Here is a 15,146-nt window from a genome sequence, read left to right on the forward strand (position 1 = left end):
GATTTGATTTGCATTTCCCTGATAAATGATGTTGAGTATCCTTTCATTTTACCTATTGGCAATCTGTATAACTTCTTTGGAAAAATGTCTAATCAAGTCCTCTTCTCTTTTTTCATTGGATATTTTTTTGGTATTAAATGAATTCCTTATATATTTTGTATATTAACCCCTTACCCATAAATGGTTGACAAATACTTTCTCCCATTCCATAAATTGCTTGTTGTTTCTTTGCTGTGCAGTAGATTATTAGCTTGATGCACTCCCACTTCTTGATTTTTACTGTTGTTGCTTGAGCTTTTGATGTCATACCCAACAATTCATTGCCAAGACCCATGCCAAGGAGTTTTCCCCCTATGTTTTCCTCTAACAGTTTTACAGTTTGAGGTCTTATATTTAAGTCTTTAATGCACTTAAGTGAATTTTTGTGAGTGGTATAAGATAGAGTCCAATTTCATTCCCTTGTATGTGAATATCCAGTTTTTCTAATATCATGTATTGAGTATTCTGTCCTTTTCCCATTGAGTATCTTGGTGCCCTTGTCAATTTTCATTGCCTATATATCACAGGTTTGGTTTTAGGTGTCTGTTTTTATGCTGATACTGTTTTGATGACTAGAGCTTTGTAAAGCAGGATATTTCAGGCCACCTGAAGGGCCTGTAATGGTGTGTTAAACAACCATGTCTCACAGAATAAAAAACAAAAACAAACAAAAACACTTGACTTGTAGCATGTGCCAATTTCCATGGTATAAATATTTCTAGCCTGGCTTCCAATAGGCTGTCACCAAATGTGGAGTTGGAAAGAGGTATATGGTAGCACCCATTATATATCGCTTCCTACCATACAAATACAATAGATGCTAGTAACTTCAAAAGCACAGGTAATGTTAAAATAATTGGGAAGCAATGAATTTTGAGGATGTGTTACTTTTGTTTTCAATATAATTTATTTAACTATAATTTATACTCTCTTTTAATAAATAACCACCTCACAAAATTCCAGCAAATTTAACAGTCAGCTCCGAAGCGCCTGTACAAGATAGCTCTAGCACACCAACAGTTCTGGCATCTTCCACACAATCACAATCCTTGTTGAACAAGTCCTCACTGTTCCCTCTTCCTCTGTTCCTTACAGATCAGCAAACAACAGCTGCAGACAGTCAAGGACCGGTTTCAGGCTTTCCTCAATGGGGAAACCCAGATCGTGGCTGATGAAGCCTTCATGAATGCTGTCCAGAGTTACTACGAGGTAAGACTCACCATGCAGAAGAATGTCAAGACTGCTCAAGTCTGAAGCCCAGAATTTCCAGACTACTGTTCAGTGGGAACAGTAGCCTTGACCTCTTACAGGACCATTCCCCCCAGGGCAAAAGTGTTGATGACTGGTTATAATTTTAAGAAATAACAGCATTATGTTTAGGAAAAAAAAAAAAAACAAATCAAAGCCACTTGCTAACCAACTAAACAAGAAATTATATGCAAAGCACTTAGCGCATTGCCTGCTTTATGTATAATTTCTTGTTTCATCTGTGTAATAGTCTCATGAGTTAGGTGCTGATATTATTCTCATTTATGAGTAAAGCAACTGAGGGTCAGAGAAGTTAGGCCCATTCCTCAAAGTCACACAGCTGTTAAAATGCTACAAACTAAGACTTGAACTGAATTGGGAGATCTTCCCTACCAACTACACCCTTTGTAAAGGATGTTAACATCTCCTAAGATGGTACCTTCACTAGCTTCCTTTTTCTTTCTGTTAAAATATCCTGAATATACATCACAAGTGAATTTTTACCTCTAGACCTCAGGGGTTTATTTATCAGTTAAGTGATTTTGGAATTCTGATAGTATATTTAAATTTTATACTTATTCTTCCATAATGTGCACATTAGGTATTGTTTATACATTATTAATGAGGCAGATGTGCCATACGTTCCTTTGGGCCATGTTTACATGATGTGCATATTTTTTTTAAAGTTACTATATGTCATTAAAAGATATTTTACTATGCACTAATCTTTTTTCATGTGAACCAGATATTCTCTTTATTTGGAATCCTGTGCTCCAAATGACATCCATTGTCAAAGCTAGATTAAATCCACTAGAAACCAATCCCTCTGTGTTGAAAAACTCATGGCATCCTGCCATATGCAACTCAAAGTGATAACAATAAACTAAAATAAGTGTAAGGGAATCCAACAAACTGATTTTTTTCCCCATAGGATAACTTTATTGATTTTCTTCCTTCTTTCCTTTCTGTTTTTAATTATTGGGTAGCAAATTATTTCCAAACAAAAAGATTGGTGTTCCTGCTTCACTGAGACTCCAAACACATGCATCCTTCCACGTATTGGGCACTCTAGTCCTCGATAGATGCTTAAAAAATGTTAGTTGATTGATTCAGTAAAATTCTCCTTCCCAATCTCTGAAGCACTTGGCTCGTTTCACAGAGTGTAGAGGAAGACTGCAATTAGATCTTGTGCAAATGCTATTGATTGGTTTCCTAATTAGTGTTTAATAGTAAACAGTCTTTGTTTCTGTGGTGTTTGCTGGGTCCTGCTGCAGACTCATTTTACACATTTCCTCAATGAAGTTTCTGTTTGGATTTGTTTTAGAAGTTTGGTTCATTTTTATGTTTGTCAAATTTATGCTTTTTTCCCGTTTTACAAATAGCATTAATTATTGTCAATAAGTATCAAACTTCTTTATCAGATGTGATGCAATATTTTATTTGAATTTAACAGAATGTGGAAATGAGATTCAGAACCATGATGATGGTATGGCAGTGAATAACCTGAATATGTTTAACAGAAGATTTTGTTGAGAAACTGCCAGGGAATGAAATTAATTCTCCTCCCTTTTTCAAGTTTAGAAATCCAGTTCAGACAGGCAGACCCTCACCAATAATTCTCCATGTTTAGAGTTATTCACCAGTTTGTAAATTCGTAGATTGCAAATCTTAATTAGAAAGCTCATTTGACTAATGACATAAATTAGAAGAAAGTGCCATTTCTATCTATTAATTAACTTTGAAAATTAATAGTCATCAATGTGCTAATGAGTCTCTGGAAATTACCGTTATATCTATAGTGGTCCTGATATATTTTTTTTCTGTAGCGGCTAGTTTATTTGAAAGAGCTTCTTTTTAGTTTGGTAAAAATACAGGCATTGTGAAATGGAGTAGGTAATATTAACACATGAGTAACAGGAAATAATGTGGGGTATTGATTATTTACTGTATTCATTAGTAAACTTTAGAGAGTCTTGGGATGCCTTTTCTGGGAAATCTAATCTTCTAAAGCAAAGGTCCCCAATTAAGGGATCAAGATTAACAGTTTCCTTGAGAGAGCTCCAAGTTCATTACTCCTCCCTTTTTCCCTCTCCCTTCACTTTTGGGCAGTAGAGGAGGTAGGGTTTCTTTCTTCACCCTATTCCAGGATCTAGTGGCTTCCTTGTCAGTATCTATCTTGGTCAAGATTCTTTGGATTACAAGTGACAGACACCTAGGTCAAACTGGCTTAAGCCAAAAATGAGATTTATTCACTCAAGCAACTTAAAAGGCCAGGAATAGACCTGGTTTCAACTGTGGCTGGATGCAGAGACTCCAAAGATGCCAGCAGGATGGATATCTTTCTCCCCACACTTTGGCTTTGTTCTTCCCTGTGTTGGCTTTATTTTTGGGCTGGTTCTCCGCATGTGGAGGATCCTGGCAGTTTCAGGTCATGCACTATCAGCTTAGCAATCACAGGAGGAAGAAGAATACCTCTTTCCTTAGAGTCCCAACAAAAGGCCCTAGGTGACTTGGGCTGACATGGGTCATATGTCCTTTCTGGAGCCACTCACAATGGATGGAGGGTGAACTAGACCCGGGGATGAGTACTATGACAGATACCACCTCTGGAGGCTGTGAACAGGCTCAACCACACAGGAACCATCTATAGTGAAAGTGCAGTGATTTCTTGTTGAGAAATGAGGGTGCTTTTTACTAGAAGGGGGAATGTATGCTTGACAGGCAAAACCAATAGATATCCTTCTAAATATGTGTTCAATCTCTGTCTGCCTGTCTCTCTCACATACACACACATATGCATTCTGTCCCACTATACCACACTTTCCCATCTCATTTTGCCAATGGTAATGATATTTTTTTAAAAAACCAACCTTTCCTCAAAAAGTTCTGAGATGACTATACTAGAAAAAGTTGTTGCAGGCATTAGCCTTGTTTTGCCAAAGCAGTAATGGTTTTTCAATACATTAGAATAGTAAAGAAAAAAATTTTAGATAAAAAGAATGGGTAGACTGTTCTTTATCCATCTGTGCCCATTCAGTCCAGTCTGAACCCCATTGGCCAGCATGAGCATCAAGCATCTTGGGCCTGGGACCTAACTTGGACCAGGGTAACAGGAGACCAGTGTTCTCTCTGGCTTTTGAGATCGTGAAAGTTTATTTTATCCTTTCCTAGTGGCCTCAATTGTCAAAGCCGATCAAGCAGAGCAACAGATTAATCCTTTAATCTCTTCCATCCTGGCTTTGAGGGCTGGGCACTGAAGTGGGTACTCTGAGATCTGGGAGATCTGACCTGGTGACTCCTGGTCCTGCAGCTGTGGTCCTGAAACATCAGAGAATTCACCCATTTCTCCATGGCCCCTACATCTTCCCTAACTCTCAGTGTTTTTAAGACAAATGTTTAAAACATAAGCCTTCCCATCCTACATTCTCACCCTCACTCCCTATGTCCCTGCTTCATTTTGGTTCCTTTGGGTGCTGGTCCTGGCATCGGAGAAAAGAGGTAAGATGGAAAAGTTACAAATTACAAATCCTCTCTTACTCAGAACCTATCTTGAAGGAAACATGGGGATTTAGTGGGAAATGGGGATGTGGAACAAGGCAGAAGATATACACATACCATTTTAGAATCCCTCTCTGGGCTTTAGTCAGTGAAACTACTCTGATTGAATTTGTTTTGTTTTATTTTGTTCTTAGCCAATCTCTAACAAAGGCCTGCTTGGTTTCTTTCAAACTAACTTTGCTGTGTAAGACGGAATTTTATAGTTGCTAGCTACAAAAACTGATTGACTGGCTAAATTAAGCCCCAATAATAATAATAATAATAATTATTATTATTATTATTATAAAATAATAACAGCACAACAATAGCAATAAAAGTTATCAGAGGAAATAACCAAGCTACAGAAAAGAAAGAAACCCAGCAGCTTAATGCCAGGAGACCAGGAGGCAGGATATAATGGACACCCCATCATTGGTATGACTTTCCTCCAACCCCTTCCATTCTTGCACCATCCAACTCTGAATCTGATCCCCACAGAGGGAAGTCTGACTGGCCAACCTCAGGTTACAACCTACCACATGGCTAAGAAAGGACATACTCCCATGACTGACAGGCCCACTGAGACTGGGTAGAGTGGCAAAGACATTCTGGGGCTGAGGCACTGCTATCGGTAAGGGAAGGACCACTGGTAGGCATAAACTGCAGGTGTCCTCTACACTGGATGACAAACAGTATTCAGTGATTCTGATTGACCTTTTAAAAAAATCTAAGAAAAGTAGAAGTTAGTTCATATCTGGGTACTTTTCTGAAATGAAGCTAAATATTTTCCAATAGACAAAACCACCGTAAGTCCTCAGTGGCCTTAAGACAGATGTATCCCTAGAAGAGTCACTACCCATTTTAAAGTTATTTGTTCTCATAGGGAAGGTAGAGCAAGGAAGGAGGTAGAAGAGGTAAGACTGATTAGGAGGATGTTTTGTGTCTGAAAGACATGGGATTGAATTCTAGTTCTACTGCACATTGACTGTGGGACCTCAGCCGAGGCTAAGCCTCAATTACTCTATCTGTAGTAGGACCTTACTGCGTAATTGTTGTCGGGATAAATTCACATACACACTCCCCACACACACCACCTCTCCCTAAATCTGGCACCTGGAAAGTGCCATCAGAAATATACTAAGTTTAGGGCAGCCCTGGTGGCTTAGAGGTTTAGCCCCAGGATGTGATCCTGGAGACCTGGGATCGAGTCCCACATCGGGCTCCCTGCATGGAGCCTGCTTCTCCCTCTGCCTGTGTCTCTGCCTCTGTGTGTGTGTGTGTGTGTGTGTGTGTGTGTGTGTGTCTCATGAATGAATAAGTAAAATCCTTATTTTTTTTTAAGTAAAATCTTTAAAAAAAAAAGAAATATACTAAGTTTGGGTGGGGGAATGGTGATTAGTACACATTTGCTGCATAGAAATAGTAGGAGAAAGTTGATAAAATTGATCCACTTCCTAGTTTCTGGGCCTGGACATGGGGTAGTGGATGTACAAGGCTGAGGCTGAGGCTCAGGGTATAGGAAGAGGAAATAAGGTGCTAACCTACCACCAGCTACCCCAAGTCCCAGTCCCAGATCTGCTTCTGAAGTTTACCCTGGGATCTTTTATTTTTGGTGAAAGGTATCTTTCAGATCCAAAGGTGCATTTTATTTTAGAAAATAACATGCTCTTTGCCTCAGTGAAAGTAAAATTTGTAATTTTTTCACGTAGGGAGAGGTGTTTTAAGTGATTATAAAGTAAAACATAATATAAAAATTATAAATACATAATATAGAAGTTATAAAAATAGATGATACCAAAAAAAAATCAAAAGCACATGATTAGAAAACCACCTGTAATCCCATCATCCTAGACAACCACTCTTAAATAGTGGTATGTATCTTTTCAGGTATCTTTAATGTGTCTCTACACATAAAAATAGCTATTTGATTTCCAAATTAAGACTATCAGGAAGATAACTACCAAATATTAGTAACCCACTTGTTTCATTTAGAACAGTGGGTTTCACATTCTTTCCTACCTCTGTGAAAGTCACACTTATTACATATTCTCATCAGTTTTATTACCCATACTGTTCTCAATCCATGCTCCTATCCCCCAAGTTGACCTTACCTCTACCATTGAAATCATCTGCTTTGACAGTGTATCAGGACACCTTTTGATGCTAATGAAAAAATATCTTTTTCATGGCTGCATGATATTCTATTTTAAAATAACAGCTAATTTTTATTACATTATATAGTGAATATAACAGGCACCATTACAGACACCATGCTCACCAACTGATATGCATTATTTCAGTGACTCCTCATCCAAATCCTACATGAGAGAGTAATTAAGATTCCCATTTGAAATATGGGCAGCGAAAGCCCAGAAAGATTAAGTAACTTGTTCAGGTGACAAAGGAAGCAACTGGTAGTCGGGATGTGAACCCTAAATCATCTGATACCATGGTCTACTCTTCTCAGTACCTGAGTCCATTTATTAGTACCAACCAAGTTGCTGTGGTGTTTTTAAACCTTATTTACTCTAACATCTAGGTATATTTCTTATTTATGTTGGAATAACATGCTTTTGTAGAGCAGGAAAGGATTTGAAAGTGGGAGCTGAGCCAATTATACCCCATACCTTGTACAGTCATTAAGTACTGATGTGCGTGTGTGTTCCTGAGACAACCTTGAAATTGCCTGGTTCTGGCAATGGAGGGAAAGACTGATGGATGAGGTCGAGTCACTGAATTGACTGCCCTTCACCATTCTGTATTTATTTGTTTATCTTCCATCTCCCATTATGACCTGTCTGGGAAGTTGGCAGAGGAGCAGGAAGGATTTATGGATGTGCCGCATAGAACTGTGCCTGGGGTTGAAATCTCTTGCAATAGCCACCAAAAAACAAAACAGGAAACAGAAACACCAGCTATAGCTCCCCACTACAAATCAGTTTCAAGGGTGGTTTTAGAGATACCCAAGCACATCAGCACTCAGGGGCAGTATTCACTACAGAGCGAGGCTAGCCTAGATCCTTCTGACTCTTCCCTTCTGACAGACTGAAAAGCCAAGACAGATGATGTGCCTGGAAAATTAGTTTTCTGCTGCCACTTTCTCTCCCCATGGCTGCCTTGCCTCCTGTTTGGCACTTCATCTTTGTTGTCTCCTCAGTCTCTGGCCTCCTTCCTCATGCTCTTGACATTCCGCTCATCTCCTTTCATTCTGGGACCTGGCAGTCATAACTTATCTCTGGACAGATGAAGCTCTCTGCTTTTCAAAGGACTTTCAGTTTGATCCTTGTCAAAGAAGGCTGGCTGAATTAACCTCATGTGACAGCAAAGGAGAGTGAGGTTTCTTGAAGTGAAGTGACTTGTCTAAGGTCATTCACTAGTGGTTGAATAAATATTGAGTAGCTACTTTAGACAAAAGAAGGGACTATGTGAAGCAGATGATGTGTGCAGGATCCAGAGGTCACCCAGTCAGTTATGGATGCCAGCTGGGAGCAATGTGCCAGCATCCTCATTTCTTATCCCTGTTGTCATGTCCCTTGGAAAATCCAGCCTCAGTCCATTGTTTTAAGAGACTGATATATTGTGCTTGCTTATTTTTACATTCACCTTCTTATTCCCATTCAGGTATAATCTTAATAGGGTCTCTACTTTGAGACATCTACATTGTTCATGTTGTTTATTCACTCCTTCAACACAGCACCAACTATTTTCCAGGCACTGTCTTAGGCACTCAGAAAAAAGGAATGGGGAAAAAACAGCTGCAACTTCTGCCTTCCTGGGACTTCTAGTCTAGCTGGAGCTCAGATATTAACCAGTCACAGAGACAAATAGCGACAGAGGGGTTTTGGGGGAAAAGAAGATGGGGCTAAGAGCTTATAATGGAGGCCTGTTCCAGGTTTGTGGGACATTGGTATGGACAGATGAGATGAGAGTATGGCTGCTTTGTTGATCAAATGCTCTAAGTCATTGATGTTCATTAGAACTGACAACAAAGAATTAATCCCTTTGCATCCCCACTGCCACCATCACACATCTGTGCTCCTGAAAGTGCCCCCCACCTGGCCTCCTGTCTATTCTCCTAGCCCCCTTCAGGTTGGTTTTCCACATTAAAGCCAGAGAATCTAAACTTGATCATGCCATGTCCCTGCTTAAAACCTTCAGTTGTTTCCCACTGCCCTTCAAACGAAGGCCAATATCCTTAATGTGGCCTCCTATACCTTCCACTACCTGGCTCCTTCCTGCCATTGGTCTTCCTGCCGTTACCCGACCCCTCACTGCCACAGCTACAATGGCTCTCTATTTCCTCGACACTCTGGGTCTTTACACATATTGTTCCTTCTCTCTGAAATACTCTTTCACTCTCTTTTTTACCTACCCATAATTTACCCATCCTAAAGGAGTTTTCCTCCAAGAAGTCTATCCTTACTCCATACTGGAATAAATTCCTGGCTATAGACACTGATGGTCCCATCTATTTCCCCTTGAAAGCACTTATCCTAAAATATAATATTTCTTTTTTTTTCCTATGGGATTATTAGAGTGATGTCATGGAGGCATGAAGGCTGAATTTGGATCTGTTTTGCCCACCCCTGTATTGCTGGCACCTAGCACAGTACCTTTCACCTAGTGAGTGCCCAAAGAAAGGATGAATGTGATCATGAAGAAGAGTATAAACATTACATGGAAAGGGCAACCTCAAATTTTTTTAGTTCAATTCTCTTCATGTACAAATATGAAACTGGAGAACCAGAGAGGAGAGGTGATTTACTCAAGGTCACACAGCAAGTTAGTAGTAGAACTGGCCTGGGACCATGGTTTATAGCTTCTGCCTCAATGATATACCCCAGAAATGCTATACTCTGTTTGCCTCAATACTTTGATGTTCTTTGAGACCCAGACCTATAACTGAGATGCAATGTATTAGGTAAATGGAGAAACTATCTGCATTAAACATTACAGATTTTCAGGTAAATCCTTTATTTCATTAAATCTCATAAGGCTTGAGGTTTTAGTTGAAGTTCTTTTTCTACAATTGATTTTTAAATGAACTCTGAGGTCTCAACTGAGTACAGGTTAGTTCCCAGGCACAGAAGAACAGGCCATGGCCCTTGCCTGTGAAGAAAACCCTCAGCGCCCCTTCATTCTACATGAGTTCATTAATTTGGGAGTAGATAGAGACTACCTTTCTAAAATCTCTCCTCCCCAAGGAAGGCTTTGCAGTGAAGCAGGAGGCAATGAGAGTCCCCCAAGCAATGCTGTCTCCTGGCTAACAAGGGTATTTCCTGAAATCTGACAGGGGAGCGAACATTTGTTCTGCCTCTGGAAGGATATTTATGCACCTTCTGAAGTGTGACCAGGACACAGCTCAAAAGCGTCAGATGTTTCCTCTTCATGAATATGAAGCAGTAGTTTCACCACTTGTATTACACCCTAGAACAATGTAGCTTATGTATACTTCCCAACGGTGGGCACTGGAGCGAAAGTAAATTGTTCTTAATGGATGGCTTGGTCCCATGACCCTAGGCAGCATCAACAAATCAACCAGGGGTTCTTTATCAGACAGAAGAGGCTCTCCACCAGGCAGGTGAGACCCTTAGGGAAGGAAGGAACCAAGGTGAAGACAAAAACAAAAACAACCACAAAACCTTTGTAATCAGACAGTTTGAGTTATCAAGAACAAGTCTCTATCCCTCTCTGGAGTCTTGGTTTTCAGTCTATAAAATGGACTGAATATAATGCCTACCTTCTTTATTCATTCACTCTTAAAGTGCCAGGCTCTATACTAGAGGTGGATGACATTGTATGGAACAGGGAGGACACAGTCATAATAGAGTTCACATTTCAGGAAGAGAGAGATTAAATACATATTTACCCAACTCTTGTTCAATTTTCAAGTGTGGTGAGCATCACTGAGAGGATAAAATCAAATATAAATGATGGTTAACATGTAAGTGTCAGACCTCATGCCAGGTACTTTGCACGTAGTAACAATACTATGTGGGGTTCTGGTCCGAGATTGCAACGTGGAAAGACCCTGAACTCACCTTCTCCACTGGGACAAACCAAATCTACACCTACTTATGGAGCAATTCCTCCTGAAGAAGTGAGAGCTGACTGAATAGCTTCTGCATGATAAAAACTGAAGAGACCACAAGGAGACCAGTAAGAGACAGGGACAGGGTAACCAAAGGGACTCCACACCCCCAAGCCTGCTAAATGCAATAGGGAGGGACAGTGCTGAGGTACCTGGAGGGCACAGAAAAAAGCCACAGTATAAAAGTGCAATGACAATACAAAGGGACCAGAACATGGCCAGCTGGCAGAGGAGCTGCTGGAACTCTGGGTCGGAGAGACCAGTAATCAGCATGGTTTACACCCCCTCCACACAACAGGAGCACCGGTCTGGACACCATAGCCCTCTGGAGGCTTCAGCAAGCCCAGGGCCTCTAGACAACGCCAGCCCCACCCATCCTCCAAGGTGCCCCCAGCCCTGTGCATACCCAGACACCTCTGGTCATGGCTCACTACAGCTCTAGCTGATAGGACAAGATGACACAGATACAGAGCACCCCAGAACACTGTAGGCCCACACCACTTTGGCTTAAGGCAGTTTGCCAGAGTACCCTGGTGCATGCACAGTGCTCCAGGACCTTGTGGCCCATGCCTGCTTTGGCCCCAGGATCCTCCAACCCCCACGAGGGCATCCCCTGTGCATAATACCCCAGGAACTGCAGTACATGCCCTCCTTGGTTCCAGCCACCCAAGGACCTTAGTTCCAGGTCATGCATGCCTTCCACGGAGTTCCTCAGCCCAGACCTCACCTCAGCTGCAGTCATAGTGCTAGGACACCTTTGCAGTGAGCACTTGGAGACACCCTGGCTTAGAAGAGTTGCGAGGATATGGAGAAAAAGGAATGCTCATGCATTATTGGTGAGAATGTAAATTGATGCAGCCACTATGGAAAACAGTGTGGAGGTTCCTCAAAAAATTAAAAATAGAAATACAATATGATCCTGTAATTCCACTACTGTGTATTTAGCCAAAGAAAACAAAAACACTAATTTGAAAAGGTATATGCACCCCTATGTTCAGCACAGCAGTATAGAAGCCAAGGTACAGATGCAACTTAAGTGTCCACAATAGATGACACACACACACCACTTCTTTATTATGTGTACACACACATGCACATGTGCACACATAAGAATATTACTTAGGCATAAGAAAAGAATGAGATCTTGCCATTTGCTATAACATGGATGGACCTGGAGTATTATTCTAAGTGAAATAAGTCTGATAGAAAAAGACAAATACACCTACATGTGAAGTCTAAAAAACAAAACAAATGAATAAATAAATAAAAAGCAGAAATAGACTCATAAATACAGAAAACAAATTGATGGTTGCCAGAAGGGAGGAAGTAGGGCATGGGCAACATGAGTGAAGGGGAGTGGGAGATAATAGGCTTCCAGTTATGGAGTGAAAAGGTCACAGGGATAAGAGGCAGACCATAGGGAATATAGTCCATGGTACTGTAGTAGAGCTGTATGCTGACATATGGTAGCTACACTGTGGTGAGCGTGGCATAACATATGAACTTGTTGAATCACTATGTTATATGCCCGAAATTAATGTTAACACCGTATATTGACTGTACTTCAATTTAAAAAGTAAAAAAAAAAATAATAATAACCATAAAAATAACCCAAATGTCATTACTATGGGCCACTTTTTAAAGTCGTTATCTTGTATGGATCCATTTAAGCTTCATTTAAAAATACTTATGATGTAGAAACTACTATTATCCCATTTTATAGATGAAAAAACGGAGATACAAGGAGCTTAGCTTGACAAAAGAAACACAGCCAATAAGTGGCAGAGAAAGAGCCCACCTAGTTTGAGCAGAGTCTATGTAGTATACATTGCCTTTCATGATATTACTGTCCCATTTAATCCTTTTAACTACCTGGTAAGTACTATTATTATTTTCATTTTCCAGATGTGGACACAAAAGCAAAACATGTAAGTGATGTCTCTGAGTTCACACAGCTAGGAGGTAGTGGGACAGGATGCTGGTCCCTTCCATAATGCTAATCAGCCCAGCCATCAGTCCTAAGAAACTGGTATTTCCAGGGCTGAGTCCCTAATATCTTTCCTGTCCTTATTCTTTCTCAGGTGTTCCTGAAGAGTGATCGTGTGGCCCGTATGGTGCAGAGTGGGGGCTGCTCCGCCAATGACTCCAGGGAAGTCTTCAAGAAGCATATTGAGAAAAGAGTGCGCAGCCTGCCCGAGATTGACGGCCTCAGCAAGGAGACTGTCCTTAGCTCCTGGATGGCCAAGTTTGATGCCATCTACCGTGGAGAAGAGGACCCCAGGAAGCAGCAGGCCCGGATGACAGCCAGTGCAGCCTCTGAGCTGATTCTGAGCAAGGAGCAGCTCTATGAGATGTTCCAGAACATTCTTGGGATCAAGAAGTTCGAACATCAGCTTCTATACAATGCATGCCAGGTAATGTGTCTATCACCAGGGCCCCAACCTGTGACTGAGTAGAGTCACATTATCACTCCTGTGTGCCCTAGGCACTGTTTTCTTTATGGGCCATTTCTTCTTTTTTTAAATTTATTAAGATTGATTGATTGATTTGAGAGAGAGAAAGAGAGCATGTGCATGAGTGAGGGGAGAAGTAGAGGGAGAAGCAGACTCTCTGCTGAGCAAGGAGCCCAATGTGGGGTTTGATCCCAAGACCCTGAGATCATGACCTGAGCCAAAGACAGATGCTTAAATGACTGAACTACCCAGGTGCCCTCATGGGCCACTTCTTAACTGAAAAAAAAATAAAATAAAATTATATTTTAAAGCCACACTGGTAAAAATTTAATATAATTCAGTCCAGAATATGTTCACATTTATCCTCTGGTTTTAAAAGAAATGAAAACATTTTTGTACATACCTAAAAGTCTTGTGGGCCCTACACACTGTGTATATCCTGTCTAATAGGTAAGTTGGTTTTATGAGTATGGTCTGACTCTCATGTGTTGAAAATGCTGAAAGATCAAAACATTTTTTAAAAAAAGATGGTTTTGCCTTTAAAATAGATGTTTACCAGTTGAGTGGCTTGTACTTCCTCAGCTGAGGTAACAAATGGACTTAGTACCTCATCATTAAGAATAATTATTTAAAATAGAAGGCTTCCAGAAGGTCTGAGTAGTACATCATAGCAGTATATTAGTCACATCACGAATTTCCAGGTGGATTTGAGGGAGCTAGCTGACACTGTGCTTAGACCCACTCAAAATGGGCCTATGTTTTCTCTGGATCAAAGAAGGGTTGTGGGAATGAGGTGCTCTAGATCTTCATTTCCTTTTTTTTCTTTTAAGATTTTATTTATTTATTCATGAGACACACACACACACAGAGGCAGAGACACAAGCAGAGGATAAAGCAGACTCCATGCAGGGAGTCCAATGTAGGACCGAATCCCCAGACTCTGGAATCACGCCCTGAGCCGAAGACAGATGTTCAACCACTGAGCCACGGAGGCATCCCTAGTTCATTTCCTACCTAACCTTTCCGTTACTCATTCAACGAGTATTTGTTGTGTCTTCTTTGCAGGCTTTGCAAATTTCAGGGCGTGTCACATGGGAGCATTTTTAAAATTCACATTCTCAGGCCCCAAACCTAGAGCTTCTGATCCTGCATTCTCAGGGCAGACCCCAGGAATCTGAGTTTTAGGCAAGGGCTTCCCTTCTGGTAGTTTTACTGCCATTCTCCTTTTAAGAACCATTAAAACCATTAAAGAATCTCAGTTTTGCTCTGATTTCCCTGGGCTACTTCTGTCCCTAAGGTAGGTTAAATTAAGACACTATAGTATATTGGTCGAGTTGTTCTTTGCTAAGAACCAGACAGACCAAGGTAAAACTTAATAGGACCTTCACTAGCTTTGTGGCCTAGGGGAGTTAGTTAACCTCCTCACACATGAGCTTGGCATGGAATTGTTATAAGGATTCAATGTATATAAAACCCAGGGCAACATGATAAATGGTAGCTGTTAAAATATATTATATTCCACCAGAAGAGGCAAAAAGTCCACAGACAGTATCAGAACCGTGCCATAAATACTTAACATAAGAACTACAAAATTTTGAGGCTTACTTGTTTCTGCCTTCATGTCTACCCTCCGGTTCAAGGCATTAGCCCCTCTTACCCTGGATGGCCACTATATCTAGTTAACTGGTGACCCTGCCTGCCCTCTTGCCCTACAATAACATGCCCACCACACACCAACTAGTACAAGCTTTTTATAATATAAATTGGATCATGTCATT

General features: G+C 40.7%; 1 protein-coding gene across 9 annotated transcripts in view; it reads left to right on the forward strand.

Annotated features, from left to right (window-relative positions):
• The window catches only part of CADPS (calcium dependent secretion activator), a 460,562-nt gene that overhangs the window by 101,966 nt on the left and 343,450 nt on the right, over window positions 1–15,146 (forward strand). For all 9 annotated transcript variants that reach the window (XM_049097818.1, XM_035703542.2, XM_025456449.3 and 6 more), the window contains exons 2-3: window positions 1,135–1,248; window positions 12,997–13,329. In XM_049097818.1, coding sequence (XP_048953775.1) covers window positions 1,135–1,248; window positions 12,997–13,329 — 447 coding nt within the window. The remainder of the gene's footprint in view (window positions 1–1,134; window positions 1,249–12,996; window positions 13,330–15,146) is intronic.

Source organism: Canis lupus, chromosome 20 (genome assembly GCF_003254725.2).
Source record: "Canis lupus dingo isolate Sandy chromosome 20, ASM325472v2, whole genome shotgun sequence".
Lineage (NCBI taxonomy): Eukaryota > Metazoa > Chordata > Mammalia > Carnivora > Canidae > Canis > Canis lupus.